Source organism: Saccostrea cucullata, unplaced genomic scaffold, assembly GCF_032062105.1.
Source record: "Saccostrea cucullata isolate Sc308-1 unplaced genomic scaffold, CSIRO_AGI_Scuc_v1 ctg12101, whole genome shotgun sequence".
NCBI classification, from domain to species: Eukaryota; Metazoa; Mollusca; class Bivalvia; order Ostreida; family Ostreidae; genus Saccostrea; species Saccostrea cuccullata.
The window spans coordinates 1-17728 of record NW_026929439.1 but is presented as its reverse complement, the minus strand read 5'-3'; the positions used below and the strand labels follow the sequence as shown (position 1 = coordinate 17728).

At 34.9% G+C, this 17728-nt stretch overlaps 2 protein-coding genes across 4 annotated transcripts; one reads left to right on the top strand and one right to left on the bottom strand.

Moving 5' to 3' along the window:
• Positions 1-830: 830 nt before the first annotated feature.
• Positions 831-9043, bottom strand: LOC134280828 (uncharacterized oxidoreductase TM_0325-like). Of its 2 annotated transcripts, none has more exons than XM_062763280.1 (10): positions 8979-9043; positions 8117-8187; positions 7814-7953; positions 7629-7721; positions 7255-7393; positions 6829-6869; positions 6670-6739; positions 1477-1513; positions 1292-1364; positions 831-1085 (listed from the first exon to the last, which is right to left on the bottom strand). In XM_062763280.1, exons 2-10 carry the CDS (start codon positions 8151-8153, stop codon positions 909-911), a joined length of 807 nt encoding a protein of 268 aa, XP_062619264.1. In that variant the 5' UTR covers positions 8154-8187; positions 8979-9043; the 3' UTR covers positions 831-908. The 2 variants fall into 2 exon arrangements, with proteins under 2 accessions (XP_062619264.1, XP_062619263.1); XM_062763279.1 differs by having other exon boundaries at positions 8972-8990.
• Positions 9044-9361: 318 nt separating this feature from the next.
• LOC134280826 (Golgi-associated plant pathogenesis-related protein 1-like) lies at positions 9362-15715 on the top strand. 2 transcript variants are annotated; one of them, XM_062763276.1, is made up of 4 exons: positions 9362-9468; positions 10891-11125; positions 11564-11641; positions 15390-15715. In XM_062763276.1, the coding sequence occupies exons 1-4, from the start codon at positions 9373-9375 to the stop codon at positions 15611-15613; spliced, it is 633 nt and encodes a 210-aa protein (XP_062619260.1). In that variant the 5' UTR covers positions 9362-9372; the 3' UTR covers positions 15614-15715. The 2 variants fall into 2 exon arrangements, with proteins under 2 accessions (XP_062619260.1, XP_062619261.1); XM_062763277.1 differs by lacking the exon at positions 9362-9468 and adding an exon at positions 9882-10067 and having other exon boundaries at positions 15390-15712.
• The last annotated feature ends 2013 nt before the right edge of the window (positions 15716-17728 follow it).

Below are 17728 nucleotides of genomic sequence, written 5' to 3'. Positions count from 1 at the left end.
CATTTTAACTTTAGATCCTTATCAACGAAATCCACGGGATTTTCCAGATCTCTTAAAGCATGGAAACGTCACGCGATCAAAAGTTATCGCGATTTATTTCGGCTGCAATTTTAAATATTTTACTTTAGAATTTCAAAAATTAGATTTTTTAATGTCTTTTTAAGGTAAAATTAAAATTATTTGTAAACAATTTTGCCTAGATAATTACATGTACTTCCAAACTATATTTATCTTACGACTCCAGTCATCTTCATAAGATTTTTGACAAAAATTACTTTTTAATGTACAAGGTTTGACGCTTTACTATAGTATTCCATTCCACGACAATGAATATTTTGAAGTGATAAAGCATTGTCAATAAATATATTATCAATTTCAAAAGAATGCGACAGCAAGAGATGTTTTGTCGTGCATATCTTTTTTAAAAAAATAATAAACTCTGCCTCTTTGGTTGCAAAAACAGGTAGGCAAAATGAGGCATGAAAAGTACCCATGCAAATTCCCACGGAAAAATCTAGTCTCCAAAAACTATTAAGATACATGCATTATCAATAAGAAACTCCAGTAATTTTTTTATGCATATGCTGGCGCAGGGTTTCCGATCTGAAATCTCCTCTACAACTGTTGTTGAGTAGATTTCGGATCGGAAACCTTTGGCTTGCGAAGATGTTCATATCTGACAAGTTCAGTGTACTTGGGTATAAAATCAGAATGATACAGTAAAGCAATCTTTCGATATTGCTTTGAAATTCAAAAATATCCTGGCCCTGGGATCATGGTGCATCTTAAACCAAAGAACATTACTAATATTCAATAAAAATAGTCCAGAACAATTTCAAATATTTTATTTTTCACTATAATTTACATTAAATGCTAATGACTCATGTACATTATAACAAAATGACATCTCATTTAACATTTGTAGCAACAGCAGACGACACACAATGGCGCCCACCGTCCACGAATAGAATCTGTCCTGTGATGAAGGAGGCGTCCTCAGACGCTAGAAATGCCACGGACTTCGCTATGTCCACCGGTAATCCAACTCGTCCAATGGGATGTTTAGATTTCTGCATTTCCAAAAACTGAAGACAATTCAAGGTTCAAATTAAAATTTATCATCATATGACATTTCTCTCTGCATATAATAGTGTATCTCACCAAGATTTTTTCATAACAAAAAATGAAAGTTGTTCATCGTCAGTACAAGTTAATAGTTAAAATTTTTTAATGTCCTTGAAATGCCTTAATATTTTAATTATTAATGATAGTTTCAAAGTAAAATGTTTACCCTTTGATACTTTTCATCTTCTTGATACGCCGAGTGTTCACGTCTCGCTATCTTGCTAACCACAGTTCCGGGACTAAAATTCAATCAAATTCTTAAATGAATAAGAAAGTACATCAATAAAAAAAATTGACGAGAGGCGTTAAATGCTTGGTTTACTATTCAATTTTATTCATATATTTACTTACTTTACTGCATTAACTCGTACGCCAAAGGGGGCCAACTCTGGAAATATTAATGATATAATCAACTCTCATTGTACTGACATACCCCATTTGGGACTTTAGTGAAGTTTCAAAATGTTCATATCTAGTCAAATATGGTCATATTTTCTCTTGCTAGCTTTTATCGCTATAGTCCATGAGCCAGGCCATGAATTTTTCGGTATTGGTACCATCTTGGGTGAATAATTTTCATAGTTAATTTTTGAAGGACATACATCTCTACCTTCAGAAAATGTATGATAGCATTCAATTGATTGTGGCTTTAATGGTGTATCAACCGTTTCTATACACCAACTCAACTTGTTCGTTCTCTCAGCTGTGTCTTTGAAAGAAGAAGGTTGGTGTTTCAATACGCAATTTCTATCTTATTTCGAATGATATTTTCTTTATCCCTATCCTGAAAATGAAAATTGAAGAAAAATTCCCTTGATTTACCTTGTGCGTATATTCTTTACTTAACATAGATATTGTGAATATGTCAGGTCTCAAGTAGAACCTTTGCGTAAAATGTTTTATTTATTTAATCTCAACCTAACCCACGGTGATAATGGACACTTATATGTTCATCCAATCTAATTAAAATTAGATGTTAGATCCGCTCGCATACTCGCTACACTATCATCTAACAACATCCCATTGAGGGTCACGTCAGAGGTTAAATTCTATCAACCAATCAGATCGTCGCTGGCAAAATCGTCGTATATTGTTGATGCGAATAAGTCTAGAGCCGTTCCGAATTTGACCTCTGACGTGACCCTCAATGGGATGTTGTTAGATGTTAGTGTAGCGAGTATGCGAGCGGATCTAACATCTAATTTTAATTAGATTGATGTTCATCTAAGTTCAACGTGTAATTTGTTACATATTTTTGACATCAAAATTAAGCAACATATGTGCACAGTCATTTGTTTCAATATACTTAGAATATCTGCTTTGTGGGCAGTGGACAGTGTCTCACAACGCCCCTTCCCTCCCCTAGTCCGAGTACAGGGAACGAATCCGGGTGGGTACGACCCGATTCCTTGTTCGATCCGCGTGGTTACGACCCGATTCCTTGTTCGACCCGCGTGGTTTCGACCCGCGTGGTTTTGACCCGAGTGGTTTCGTTCCGAATAAATATTAATTAACAATTTCAACAATGTGATACAATGTGTTTTATTAATAGCTACTGTATGAAAACTATTATGCCATGTCATATAATATTCAATATTTATATGTGACAATATTTATTGAGTATGATGAAAGAAAATAAGAAAATAATATGAATAAAATTTAAAACAAAAATGAGTTCTCTCTCTCTTTCTGTTATCCGTGATTATTCCTTCATCTTGACTTATAATTATATACAATTATATATACTGAAGCCTCTATTAAACTGGGGAAATTAAGAAAAAAAATCTGAAAGATATAATTTATTGATATTTTAGAATTATGAAATAATCACCAGCATATTTTGTTCATTCCTTTACCAGTATAGATAGTTTTCATATGACCTAATTTCAGCAAAAGTTAGCTCCCGTTGGCCGCCATACTGGAGGTCCAAATGCTCATATTCCTTCATTGTTCAACCAATTTTAAATTTTTCTATTTGCGATTTTGAATTAGGAATCATTATTTTTCTGAAGTATATAAATTTTTGGAAGCCTCCTTTATTAAGAAAAAATTATTTAATAAAGATTTTCCACCAAATATTTCTGCTACATTTTCTTAAACTTGGTAAGACAAAGAGGAAAACTCACCGTGTCGACCTCCAATATGGCGACCAACGGGAGGTAACTTATGCTAAATTTGGGGCCATCGAAAACTATCTATAAGTCTGCAGAAATGTTTTGACATGTTTGTGTACTGTGAATAAGTAAAAAATAAAACACTCAGACAATATTATGAATTAAATAAGTATCCAACCAAGACCTATAATTTGTTTGAATGTTCAATTTGTTTCTAAGGGGAAAATGCTCAGATATAAATTATTATCATATTTCAAATGAATTTAATTACATCCTTGTCCTAAAATCATTAAAAAAAACACCTATACTTTTGACTTCAATGTTGACAACCAATTAATGACACGTATTCCCCTTATACCTGAAACCATACACCTGTAATTGCTACCGAATATCCATGTGTATACCCTATAGTGTGAACCCCTGAACCCTCCTATTTACCTGTATATACATATATAAGCAGGTCGAAACCACTTGGGTCGTTACCACGCGGGTCGAACACGGAATCGGGTCGTAACCACTCGACACCCAGGGAACCCGTATCCTCTTAAGGGACATCCCTCTCGAAGAGCTCTCTATACACAAAGCGCTGACGCGTCTCAAACCCCCGTTGATTGAGGACTTGCCTACCTATAAAGCATGTAAAGATTGTGCACCGGCGGACTCTGTGGAGGAAACCGTCATGGTTCAAATGAGAAGATTGCGGACACAGTAAGCTCCGTGAAACACTTGGAGCAAGGCACATATAGCACAACTTGGTCATCCGCTGTATCTGTCTCCATCTCCAGGCGTCCTGACATGTCTTGCCAGTTGCTACTGGATCTAGATGGTTGCGGGCGAGAGGGTGAGGTCGACGACGCGCAACCCTTCATCTTAATCAAACTCATCGCGCAAGTCATTGATCATCTTCCACCCCAAAGCCCTGTGCTGACAGTCGAGGAACGAAAGTGACAGGTGTGGGTTCACTGGAAGTCGCTAGTCGCGGACTTGCACACAGACGGAACAGGCTCTAGGGTCGCTCTTCACCGACCGAAGCAACGTTAAAGTTCGCCAGCCACCTGTGCGATTGAGCAGCCCTCTCAAGAAACGCACTGCTCACCTCCATGGCAAGGGAAGCGGATTAGAAAAGGTATTCCAAAATTTGCCAGCTCTACCCTTCTCTAGCCAGTTTACCGCGGCTGGTGGGGACCATACACATGCGGTCGAAATAACAAAGAGAACAAGAAAAAAAAACAAACAAGGATCATCCCACTGTACCATGGATCGTGGAACGTTCGAACGCTTTTCGACAGAGACGCTACAGACAGACCCGAGACACGCACAGCACTGATCGCATGTTAACTCACGAGATATAACATTGACATCGCGGCTCTAAGTGAAACCAGGATGGATGGAGAAGGTCAACTGTGTCAAAGAGGAGCTGGCTACACCTTCTTTTGAAGAGGACGAGGAGCCAAGAAGAGACGAGAAGCTGGCGTAGTTAGGCTTTGCTATAAAGATGACATGTTCTGGCAAGTTAGTCGGCGTACCCAAAGGAGTGAACGACCGCCTGATGACAATGAGACCCTCTTACTCGAGGAAAGTTCGCCACTATTGTCAGCGCATATGTTCCTACCCTGACTTACCCAGAGAAGGCTAAAACAAGTTCTATGAGAACCTCCACAATGTCATCAACGCCGTCCCAAACACCGACAAGCTCGTAATTCTTGGTGACTCTAATGCGAGACTTGAACGTGACACCACCACCGGGGAAGGCGTGATTGGGAAGCACTGAGAGAGCACGCGCAACAGTAACAGCCTGTTGCTTCTCCAGACCTGCGCTGAACATGGCCTTCTCATCACTTACACCGTTTTCTGCCTTCCCATTAATAACAAGACGTCATGGATGCACCTTCGCTCAAAGCACTGGCATCTAATTGACTACGTCATTGTCAGGAAGAGAGACAGACAGAAAGTACGTTTGTTCACCAAGGATATGTGCGGCGCGGAGTGCTGGACAGATCACCGTCTCATCGTCTTTAAACTTCAACTCTCAACTTCCGGATCAAACTCAGGATACGTCCTCATGGGACTAAGGCTTCAAAACGTCTCAACGTTGGCAAGCTCAAATTGTCTTCCACCTCTCAGTACTTTGCTGACACTCTGGAAGAACGCCTGAAATCCACCGTGCTGGATGACCACGACGTGATAGCAGCATGGAGCACACTTCGTAAAAGAATATACAATACAGCCTTCGAGTGTATTCGGCCCTCCACAAAAAAACACAAAGACTGGTTTGATGAGAACCGTGACGAGATCACGCAGCTTCTAGAGGACAAACATCGCGCTTACATGTACAAGGCTCATATAGATGATCCCACCTCCACAGCCAAAAAGACGCTCTGAGGAACGCTCGCAGCACAGTACAGCAAAAGCTTTGGTATATGCAAGACTCCTGGCTGAATGCCAAAGCTGACGAGATCCAACTCTACACCGAAACTCAGGAGAGGGAAAACGTTTACTGTGGACTTGGGGAAGTCTACGGCCAACTCCATCAGGCTCATCTCCTCTTCTCAGTGATGACGGGTTAAAACTCATCACAGAGAAGGAAAAGATACTCGACAGGTGGGCGGAACATTTCAATGGCGTTCTGAACCATCTCTCTACCATCAACGACGAAGCCATCATCCGATTACCCCCAGGTTCCCATCAACCAGTCAATGGACGCCGTTGCTACGTTGGAAGAGATTCAGAATGCAAATAGTCTGCTGTCAACTGGCAAAAGACCTGGCGGATACTCAATCCCAGCTGAGATTTACAAAGAAGGTGGCGTGGCTCTAGTCGAAAAACTCCTTCATTTGCTTGTGCGAGGATCCGCCTGACAGTGCAGTCACCTCCGCTCCCACTGTCCAGGTCAACCCCTCCCCCCACGAAGGTGAGTTAGTGGTCATCGTCGTCACCGACGGACGAATAACTAAGCTAGTTTATGTGTGTTGGTACTTATCTTTTTCGTTATACAAATTTATGAGGTACATGTAATTATTGAATAAAAGTTGTAAAAATATGCAATTTTTGTCAGAATCACGGATATTAACTCAGTTAAGGCTCTTTTAATATGTTCATCATATCTCTGAGTAATTCTGGTAGAACTTTCTATCACGTTGGCAACTGTGTGACAAATACTTTGCAAGTTGCAAATATATTTAGCTCAAAATACCTAATTTGAGCAAATAAAGGGCAATAACTGTGTCTCCAGCATTGAAGCCACAACGGATTTGATGCTATCATACATTTTCTCACTAGTTAGGGGTATTCCTTACCAAATATCACTATAAAGTTTATTCACCCAAAATGGTACCGACCACCCCCAGTGGCTCATGGACTACATGTACTAGAGATTAAATCTATTAACTTTTTTATATACCTTTCATTTTTTAAACATAATTATACTGACCTAAAGAGAGACATTGTGTGAACATGTCCAAGGCTGCTTTACTCATACAATATACTGCGACTTCCGCCATCTGAAAATAGTGCTCATAATAAGATAAAAAGAGAACGTGTTCTTCGTTTCCTTGTAAACATCATATCTGAGGGCTTTCTCTACACATACCGGTTTTGGACCACAGATACTTGAAATATTCACTATGTTTCCTACAACAGAAAACTCAAATTGCAGGAGGAAAAGGAGAGGCCATGGATTTAGAGTTTGTAGACATAAGAAACGACCTTGTATCATGTTGTAAATTTTGATTTTACTGCTTAAGATGAATTTGATGAATTTTGCATTTATCCACATATATTTAAGTGTAATAAATGAATTCATATGGTTTTTGTACATTGTGAATGAGTTGTCTTAAAAACTTGACCATGTATCATATTCTTTTGTCTGACTTTATACTAACAATGATGATAATTTTAATATTCCTTGAACATTTTGACCGAATACTTGTAAACTAATATACATGCACTTTCATTACATAAAAACATTATCTGTGTTATGCATTAAAAACGAATAAAATATTAGTTCTAGCTTTACCTTTTGATTCTTTCAAGTATGGTATGGAATCCCTGGAGAGAAAAAAGTGACATTTTGTGTTTGTGTCCATCATCGCATCATACATATCTTCTGTCGTTTCTGTGGTTTTTGCATAGTGCATTGTTCCCGCGTTATTAACCTTTGTAAAATACATGAATAAAATGTGTGTTTTGTTTTATGAATTTTACATTGCTAGTCTCAATCTCTTATATCGACTTCATTTACGTCGTTACTCTGAGATAAACTTACATAACTCTGGACTCTTTGAAGTATTTTAACCATAAATTTTATCATGTAAGCATTTTCAACATTTTCAACATCATCCTATACTTAACTTTTTGCACAAGAAAAGTTCTACTAAAATTTTAACTCACCAGAACATCTAGCCTCTTAAATTTATCAACAGTATTTTTCAACAGTTTGCTTCTAAATTCTGCAGATGTAAGGTCGCCCTCTTGTATTAATATCTAAAATGATAACTTGAAAATTTCAAATACAAAACGTTAAATGCCCCCAAAGAGATGAATGACAAGAATCTACTTTTAAAGAAAACTCGCACCTGTTCGTCTGTCAATCCATTTTCTTGACATTGCTTAGCTACACGTGAGAGTTCCTCTTTATTTCTACCTGTCAATGAAAGCTGGGCACCCAAGGAGGCAAAATGTAGAGCAATTCCCTCCCCAATACCAGCACTGGCACCTATACAGAAGAGAAGATGATCATATAACACCTTTTCAACATTGTTCAAAATCACAAGATATAAAGGGCGATCGAGATAGTTTTTAAAAAAGCATCTTAATCTATATATACGTGAACTGTAAAGATGCTTCTAAATATCACAAAAGGTTTAAATTATATATACCTGTTATGAGAACCACTTTCTGTGCAAATTTTGCCATGATCGTTTGTTTTCCAAAGGGAGGTCACTCTAATCTACAGTTCGAAATGTAGGTCATTCATTGTGAATTATAGTTCTCATAAGTCATAAGACACACTCACACTAGTTCTCTCTCTCTCTCTCTCTCTCTCTCTCTCTCTTTCTCTCCCTCTCTCTCTCTCTCAGCAGGGGCGTAGCAACAGGGGGGGGGGGGGGCTGGCCCCCCCACTTTTTTTCCCAACCTTACTTATTCTATAGGAAATGTTAATTGAAAGCCTGGTTGCCCCCCCCACTTATAGACTTTTAGTTACGTACCGAAAATGTAGTATAAGAATTGGTACTAAAAGTAGTTGATACTGAGAAAAAAAGTCTCCTTACCCCCCCCCCCCCCCCACCACCACCACCACCACCAAGAAATAGGATTTTCGACTTGGGGGCTTTCCCATTTTTTTTTTTTTTTTTTTTTTTTTTTTTTTTTTTTTTTTTTTTTGCTTGTCAACTTTTTCAGGTAAGTCAAAAAATTTTTTTCTCTGGCTGGCCCCCCCCACTTTCAAAAACGATGCTACGCCACTGCTCAGCAAAGAGTTACTGATATGGGCATTGCATTCTTTTCCCTAGCACCTGACGTAAGGCACAATATAAATTTTAAAAATAGTTGACAAATGATAAATATAGAACTTTTGAAAAATTTATATTAGAATGCATTTTACTATAATATAATTATTTATTGGTTTATTTTAAAATTTAATCAAACACCTCGTGATTAGATTGTATACAAAAATAATTACTTCAATGATTTTTCGAGTAAAAGCAAAATTTGTGCATATCCTACAAAATAACCCTTTACCTGTTTCCACTGCACATTTTAACTTTGTCCTTGCCAGGGGCGCTAAACGGTAGAATGCAAAACACCAAGGTTGTAGCTATATACAGATAAAAATGATAAATAACGGACGCAAAACCCCCACGCCTAATGGGTCCAGTTGTTATTCAGATTTACACGGTTTTTTTCAATGTTAAATTGAAAATATGACATTTTGCGGGAAAATGTAACTCATAAAGTCGACATTTGTGCATTTTTTTCACAATGATTTTATCCGTAAAAATTAAGGAATTAAGTACTTATTGTAAGTATTGAATTTATTAAAACTATTTGTATATTATTATAAATAACATTTTTTTTATTTTACCGATGAATATATTTATTTTTCATTTTTAAGAGCGACTAAATGACGTAAACCATGGGACATAAACGCTTCGTCCAAGAAGATCTAGAGTTACCACCTTGGCTGTGGGATCCTGCTTTCTCCGAAACAAAAAAGAAGCGACACAAAAAGGTAGGAGCTCTGCCTCAGCGTATTTAGGTTGAAAAATCAGATAGGTACACATTACATGCATTTGCTTATTATTCATTTTTCAATCTTTCTTTAGAGGTATATGCATAGAGATTGCTCTGGAACGTGTGCAACTTAAATAAGTTGCTATGTATGCATGTATTTTCAACAAATAAAAAAAATCATCCATAAACTTTAACTTATAGCTATGCGATTCGTGATAGTCAATGAGATGATTTAAAATAAAAACTTTTTACAGATTACAACCACCTTGTAAATTCAAAAGACAATGTGAAATGCGTTATTGTCATGACGAAACATCAGGCAATGAATCATTTTTTTCTATTGATAAATACGAGATATTACAATGTCCCATCCTTAATGCCTTTCTAATATTTCAGTGGTTGTCTTCCATAGAAAGTTAATGGTCCTCAACATAATAACACATTTAAGTTTTCCGTTGTCTACTTCCGTCTTATTTTAAGTGGGCCGAATTTTTTTTTGTGTCAAATTCACCTAAAGACATTAGAAACAAAATTCATGTTCGAATGTATTCGACCAGTTACCGGGTTCAGGTCAGGCAGACAGGTACCTCAAATCAGGTAGGGATATGGATTTATATAAGTAATGGTGCATTTGTAATGTAGGTATTTTTGTATGAAAAAAATGAAACAATACGTTCAGTGTACTTTTAAAATGAATCATTTGTACTAAAGGCTAAGTTTTATCAAGTTCGGAGTTTGAAGTTAACCTTAGAAGTTTATATGGTATGAAATAGTACTCTCTCAAACAATTATACCTTTGTGTCGCATTAAACCATTGAGCAGGTCGATTTGTTATTTTCTTATGAATTAAGAAATAAACTATTGCAGTCAAAATTTAGACATATTATGAATATTTTTTTTTGTCAATCTTGAGCAAAGTTTTCACCTAACCACTTTTATATAGCAAAACAAATAGCCAAAAGATCTTAATTTCCTTGATTGCATAGTGAGGCGTAAAATACACCGTTGTCCTCCATTTGTTGTCAAAGTTTATAAAAATGCATGTAAAACTTTATATTTTATTTTGCTGTTAAAATGTGTTAATATGATAAATTTGTATATAACTTAAACCTTTATAATCAATTAAAGACTAAAAAAGGAGAAGAAAGACTGCTATATAAAATTCTATGTACAGTTTCATATTGGAAATTATCAATGTAGAGGACGGACAATAATATGATTTTGATTCAATCGAAGCTTATGAATTATAGTTCTTCCATCGCAAAAATGAAGTTTATTAACATTATTTTTTCTGTCATTGAAATAGTTATCTACAATTTGAAGCAAAATTCCAATATCAAAGTTGCAGCTCATATTGCTTTAAAATATTAATCATGTGATATTTAAATAATAATAATGATAATGATGTATTTTATTTCAGAAAAGTGATTCCCAGTTTACGGACGAGGTAATCCGCAGTCACAATGAGTACAGAAAGAAACATAGCGTGCAGCCTCTGACGCATGCGTCCGATTTATCTACACAAGCTCAAAGATGGGCAGAGGTTCTGGCTCAAACGAACACCTTCAAACACAGCAATGCCTCATTAAAAGGGGAAAGGCTGGGGGAAAATATAGCCATGAAATGGTCCTCTAATCCACAGGATTCATACCCTGGTGAAAAGAGACAATATTGTTTTTTGGTCAAATTTATGTCAGAGTGCACTTTTGAATAAGAGACAGCGATAAACATCATAAAATAAGAAATAAAATAGTTAATTTAGAATTACATGGACTTACTGGTTCTGTTTATTTAGTGCAAGTGATTTTATAATACATTTCAATGTGATTTTATATTATACACATGTTTAGAAACTAAAATTTTTATCTTGTAAAATTGCTTTAACTACTACTTTCTAGATTAATAAATTAATTTTTTTTAAAAATCAAATATACGCACTTGTAATGTATTTTATTTTCAAAAATTCTTTCAAATATGTATGCATACACTCGTATTAAATGCTCTTGAAAATAAATAATGAATAAACAACAATAAAGGATGATTTTACCATTATGATAATTAGTAATAATAAACAAAGCATCAATCTTTTGCAGGTCAAGAGGTAACAGACCAATGGTACAGTGAAATAAAATTCTTTAACTTCGGCACTGAGCCCAGGAACCTTTCAGCAGGTAATACAATTAGCATGTGAAATACAGGTGAAAATTTTAGAAATCTGCAAACATTACCGGACATATACATACACTTGAAAAGTATCATAAGAAATTGTATTATCAAGAAATTGAAAATCATGAACTTGCAAATGAGTGAGGTAACTAAGTAATAAACAGAATGAACTTACTTTGTTTAAAATCGATTTGATTCTACTTTCAAATAATCTTAAATAATATATAAAAGAATGCTGGAGTTCCTAATTGACAGCATTTATGCAGTTTTCGGAGAACAAGTCTTCGATCAAACTGTTGGAATTCCTATAGGCACTAACTTAACCAACCTTTTTTTATTTTCTTTTATATGAAGCAAAATTTATTCAAATACTTCCACGTGAGAAGAAAAAAAAAACTTGCTGTGACCTTCATTTCAACATTTAGATACATCAACGTCATTTTATCAAACAACAATAATTTCCATTCAATATACTATTTTTTGTGTTACAAATGACTCGATATATCAAAACAAACTTTGGGCTTACAAACAAGTCAATTGTATGACAATCAAGATGATTTCAGCTTTTCCATCATCAAATTTTATTATTGATAATGTAATATTTTGCTTTCACCTACATTTTGTGTTCATATCTCCCACTCTATTCGATAGTAAAGAACACACTCTGAGTCTGATCATTTTTAGGCAAAGGCAGGGTACCCACAAGGTCCCTCCTCCGGAGTTTAAGGGAATCAGCTGTGTTTTTCACGTACTGTTTACAGAGTTGGATTATTTGTACATTTTCTTAAGATCGAACACTATTAGTTATTTTAATCTTTTCCACGAAGAGCCACTTAATTAAGATTCAATCATACAGTATTTTGAAAATCATCCAATTAAATTTACGACGCTAGTTTTTATCAGGAAGCATTACTGGGTATTTCTCAATCAATCAATTAATCAATTTATTCACTAAAAACCGTGTAAATGGTACATGAGGTACAAAAACATATAAAAGATATATACATATCATACAGTGGGTCTAGCAGAAGGTTATAGTTAAGGAGAACAGACAATACTATTAGTCAACTTAATTTCCTAGTTTCCTAGTTTTATCAACTTAGTTTCCTAGTTTCGGTCAAACCAATTATATCATAGGAAGAAATAAGATCATTAAATTCCGTATAGTGAAGTCTTCTATTTACATCTCTTCTGAAAAGATTGTTAAAGTTTGGCTTCTACATAGGAAAAAAGTAACTTTTTGTTTAAATTTTTATGCATTTTTTTCATTTACTGACAAAAATCCCTCTTGTTCAGGAATTAAACATTTGGAATATTGAGTATAGTTAAATTTTCAATCTGTACAATTACGTAACTTTAATTTTTTTTTAAAAAAGACATCATACGGAAGATATGAGCCCTTAGGAGTTGATAATTTTCCATTATTACTAACAATACCTTTTAAATCTTATGAATGTCGTTTCATTCAACGCATTCTTCCTACTCAAAAGCCTCTCTCTATATCTCACAGTGTAAACAAGCCCATATTGACCTTACCTTCACAATCTATTTTAGATTCCTTGTTCCTCAACAGATGGGGGTATTGACTTTCCTAAATGTGGCGCCTAATTTTGTATTGTTTGATTTTATTTTATCCTACTTTCAATAGCAATCAGGGTACACGAACATCATGTTCGGCAAGTCCCACCGTTAAGATACATGTGAATGAAATACTTTGTAAACCACTAACAATATCATTACACGTTTGACTAAAAAAGATACCCATACATTGGTATCACTGATTATATAATGTAGAAGGTGACGGCATTGAACAGTGATTGATCTCAATGGAATCTGAGAAAGGGTTTAAATACAGACCTCTCAAAATCTCAGAGGAAGGATCAGGTCCCTGGGAGGAGTAAACATCACTGTTGACGAGGGGACACAACCGCCGTGAGCCCTATAGATTCAATGGATAAGTTCATGGTAAAATCTAGCATAAAATTTAGAATGAACAAGTGTGCCAAAAAATACGACCCAGTGATAAGTTGTATTTACATTTGCTAACAAGGTCATTACACCGATTATAAAATTTACGAAATTCTGACTGTGATAAGGGTTGTTGAAAGCCCTGTAACATCAACTTATCATTGTGTAACATGCCTCACTTTTACAAAAAAAAATGATCGTATTCAGACCAAGCTATTAAGTAGCGAATAAGTTGGAAGACATAAACATAATAAATGGGTGATAATGGAATATAACAGTATTTAAATAATGAAAGTTTATGATGGAAAAGCCAGTTGTCTTACAATGTAATTGTTAGTTGACTCTTACCCTGAATAGTCAGTTAAACATCTTTTTAAATCTTTTATTCCAAATGTAATAGTATACTAGTATGCAAAATTTCAATATATACATTTGTGGTATCTCTCCATTATATAAACATACAGAGAGAAAATATCTTCAATTCTGTATGAAGTTTGTCAGAGGTCAGAGGTCAATACGTGACCTAATCACACGGCGCAATAATATCTACCGGTACATAAATTATAAAATGAACTGCTCTACTTGCTTATCATGTATAAAAATGAATAAAATAAGCAAGTAAAATGATAATTATTTTATTTTAAATGTAAACAAGTATTTCATACAGTTTTGGGGCTATCAATCCAACCTGTGTAACATAGAGAAAACTAGGAGCCTAGCGTTTGTTTACATTTTTCTTCACTTTTGTCAGCTGCACAGTCTCTAACGTTCATCCTTATTTTTTGGATAGACCTTTGGTTAAATTTTCATGATAAACTTTTATTTTATCTTTAAATTTTACTCACAATAAATGTGTAGATCTGTTGGAAAACATCTTTGCAATCATGCCATGAACAGCTGCCGAACTCCTCGGCGTTTTCGTAGTTCAATGTAAAGCTGTCGCCAGTGTCTCCATGTTTATCATTGTTTTATGATAAGTATGCCTTTAGTTACTGAAACCGTGGAATGTTTTTGATCAAATTGCAAATCCTAACAGGCTCGGACAAGTGTCTCATTCCATCGGATCCATCCCTTTGCAAATTCCAGCGACCGAAATTCCTCTAACTTTTTATCATCAAACTTCGGACGTGTTTCTTGTGTCTTTTCAGCATCGATTATCATTTTTCACGAATCAAATATTCCCAGACAACAATCTGTTCACTATTACTGATCACAAGTAGCCTTTCACAAAATATTCCCTTTGAAATAGATTCCTTAGCCTAATGAATTTGAAGCGTAACCGCCATGCAAGCCGATTTACACCTTGCGTCATTTTTCAAAATCTACGACGGACGGTTAGTGCAATAATTTAAATTCGAAAATATTCAATTGTCTGTCTCAAATGTATATATAAGTAATAAATAACAAGTTTATAAACTTCAATGGGAATTGAAGTGGGTCGGTACGTGATCAAATCTTCTGAGAAGGCCTTCGGCCTTCACAGGATTTGATCACGTGACCGACCCACTTCAATTCCCATTGAAGTTTATAAACTTGTTATTTATTTCTTAAATATCATTGATTTTAAAAAATATACATCGCTTAATGTTGCTAAAATTAATGACATACGAGTACTTGATATCGATAAACATTGTACCTTTAGTTGACGATACAGCGCTGCTTTGATAAAGTATACACAGTACTACCCTGGTGCTGCAAATAAGCTATGAAAATACAAAAGCTTTCTTTTTTTTATTTCTATTTAAGAGACAATGTACAATGTACTTTTTTTATCACTATTTAAAGGACATTTTACACAAGTTATCTGGAGAGGAAGCAGGGAAATTGGAGTCGGAAGAGCATGTTCGAAAGATGGGAAAATTATTGTCGTCGCGAACTACAGACCTGCTGGTAACGTTGTCGGAAGGTTTACAGACAACGTCCCAGCCCCAGTCACAGGTGTTCAGAGAAGACCATATGGACTGACAGGTAGTAGAATATGCAATATAAAATATATATTGGATTGTTAGGTTACCCGGCAATTTGAACAGTTGAACGCAAATGTAAACAGATGTGTGCATATTAAACGGAAATAATGTGACAAGTTTTATCATTTGTGTGTTTCCAAGCTTTATATTGTTAGATTTGCACAGTATTTTACCAGGAAAAGTTGAATGGCAATGTTTTTAACGATCTATCGCTCTCTTTCTTCTTCCTCTTTTATGCAAAATGGAATTTAGATATGCTGGCAAATATTTTTTTCATCCACTTTTTAAGCATATTTTTAGACTTTAATTAATTGGTGAACTATAGGCGAAGGCTTTGTAAGGAACATATTTTTTTCATTTATTTTGATTTTGCATTTTTATGCAAACCAGGTTGTATCTATATATGCATTTTTTTTTATTAAAAAGAAAGGTTGGTAGTGCTAGTTTTTTTTTAAAATCATGCTTTACTTGTAAAACATCGTCTGTTTTCTTTCTCTTTGGAGGACACATTGGTTTGGCGGATTGATCAGAATGTTAGTAAATACTAAATCAAGGATTAATTTTAGCCGTTATCTGTGTTAGTGTCCGAAGTAAGCTGACTCCCTTGTTTGTACATGATCGAGGTCCGTCTATGTTTAGAGGATGTTTATACCACATTTGACAGCATTTAAATCCATTAATGCACATCAAGAAAAATTGATGGGAACCATCATTTTTCCCTTTAGAGTACATATGATTTCACGGTTTAAAATCCATTTCGCAGATCAAAAAAATTAAATCTACTCAATGAAAAATGAAATTACCGTAATGTGTAAAATAAAAAATTATTTATTGTCACTGGGAAAGTAAATCAGAAATATTTGCTATAAATGTTGATTTAAACCATGTGTCAACTTGCCAGTTCTCGAAATGTAAAGAGACCTTACAAACGGACAAACTGATACTTTAATTATATCGATCACATTTATATTTTGGGGGAAGTTTATTATTAATCTATAAGGTATGCTGAAAAATAATCTATAAATCCAAATGTTTGTTCTGCCCTGTTCTAGAGAGCTTTTAAAGCTAGAATCTACTTTGTATTCTACCTGTCTATAAAGTTTGGGCTTTCCTTTTATTGACCCATATCTGATATCATAAATATCTGCGTGGGATAGAAGGGCGGTGGCTATCCGCCGGCGATTTAAACTGTCATATTGATTCTTAGTCTCCTACAAGTCATATCATCAAAGGACACAATAGAATATAAAACAATGTAAGTAATCTATATTTAGTAAAATTGTAAATACTACTTGGATATACGGTTAATATTTCATTTTATTTCATTACGCTTGCTTTTATTTTCTTCTTCGTACTTTAATTGTATTGCATTTCATATGAAAGGATCTTTTTACTTCGTTTATTTTCCATAAAAAAGAAAAATTGGCATTTGCTCCATTTTTTATATAATATTTTTTGTGTTACATAAACTTTATTACACTTTAGTATTTCAAAAACTACTGCTTTAGACCGCCACAAAAAGACAAGTTTCTATTGAAGTCACGATATGCTATTGCTGATAAAATTGCTGTCATGTCGCAGAAATTTTCAAACAAGAAATAAAACTGTATTAATTGCACATAAATTTGCATTTTTCAAATCATGTTATCTTTTTTCGTTCAATAAAATTCCCCAAAACACAGTTAAGACAATTGCTAACATATTTTCCCAAAAGAAATCTTTTATTTTGCTAGAAAAATTTGAATACGATCTATTTCGTCGATTCATTTTAATGTTGCAACCCCTTTCTACACAAAGTTTTCACCTTCACATAACTGAGATAGTAAGTGTTAACAAGTTAAGGGTGGCGTCAGTGATAATACTTTGTCAATAGCTTAGTGAACAGTTAACATTTTTATTGGCTATTGATTTTCCTGTCGTGTCTTTACTACGTGTCCTAGCCCTAGATCCCAGTAAAGAAAAAATTCTACCTACAAAGTTTACATTCTTTCGTAAAACATGTTATGTCCCTTTGAAAGGACCATGAAACGAGTTTAAGAACATTAAGCTATTAAATTTATAATTGAGTCCTTTGGAAAGTGGACTAGTGGTATTTAACATAAGGGAGAATGTTAAAACATTGAGAAAGATTCCGAATTTCTTAGCACTTTAAACATT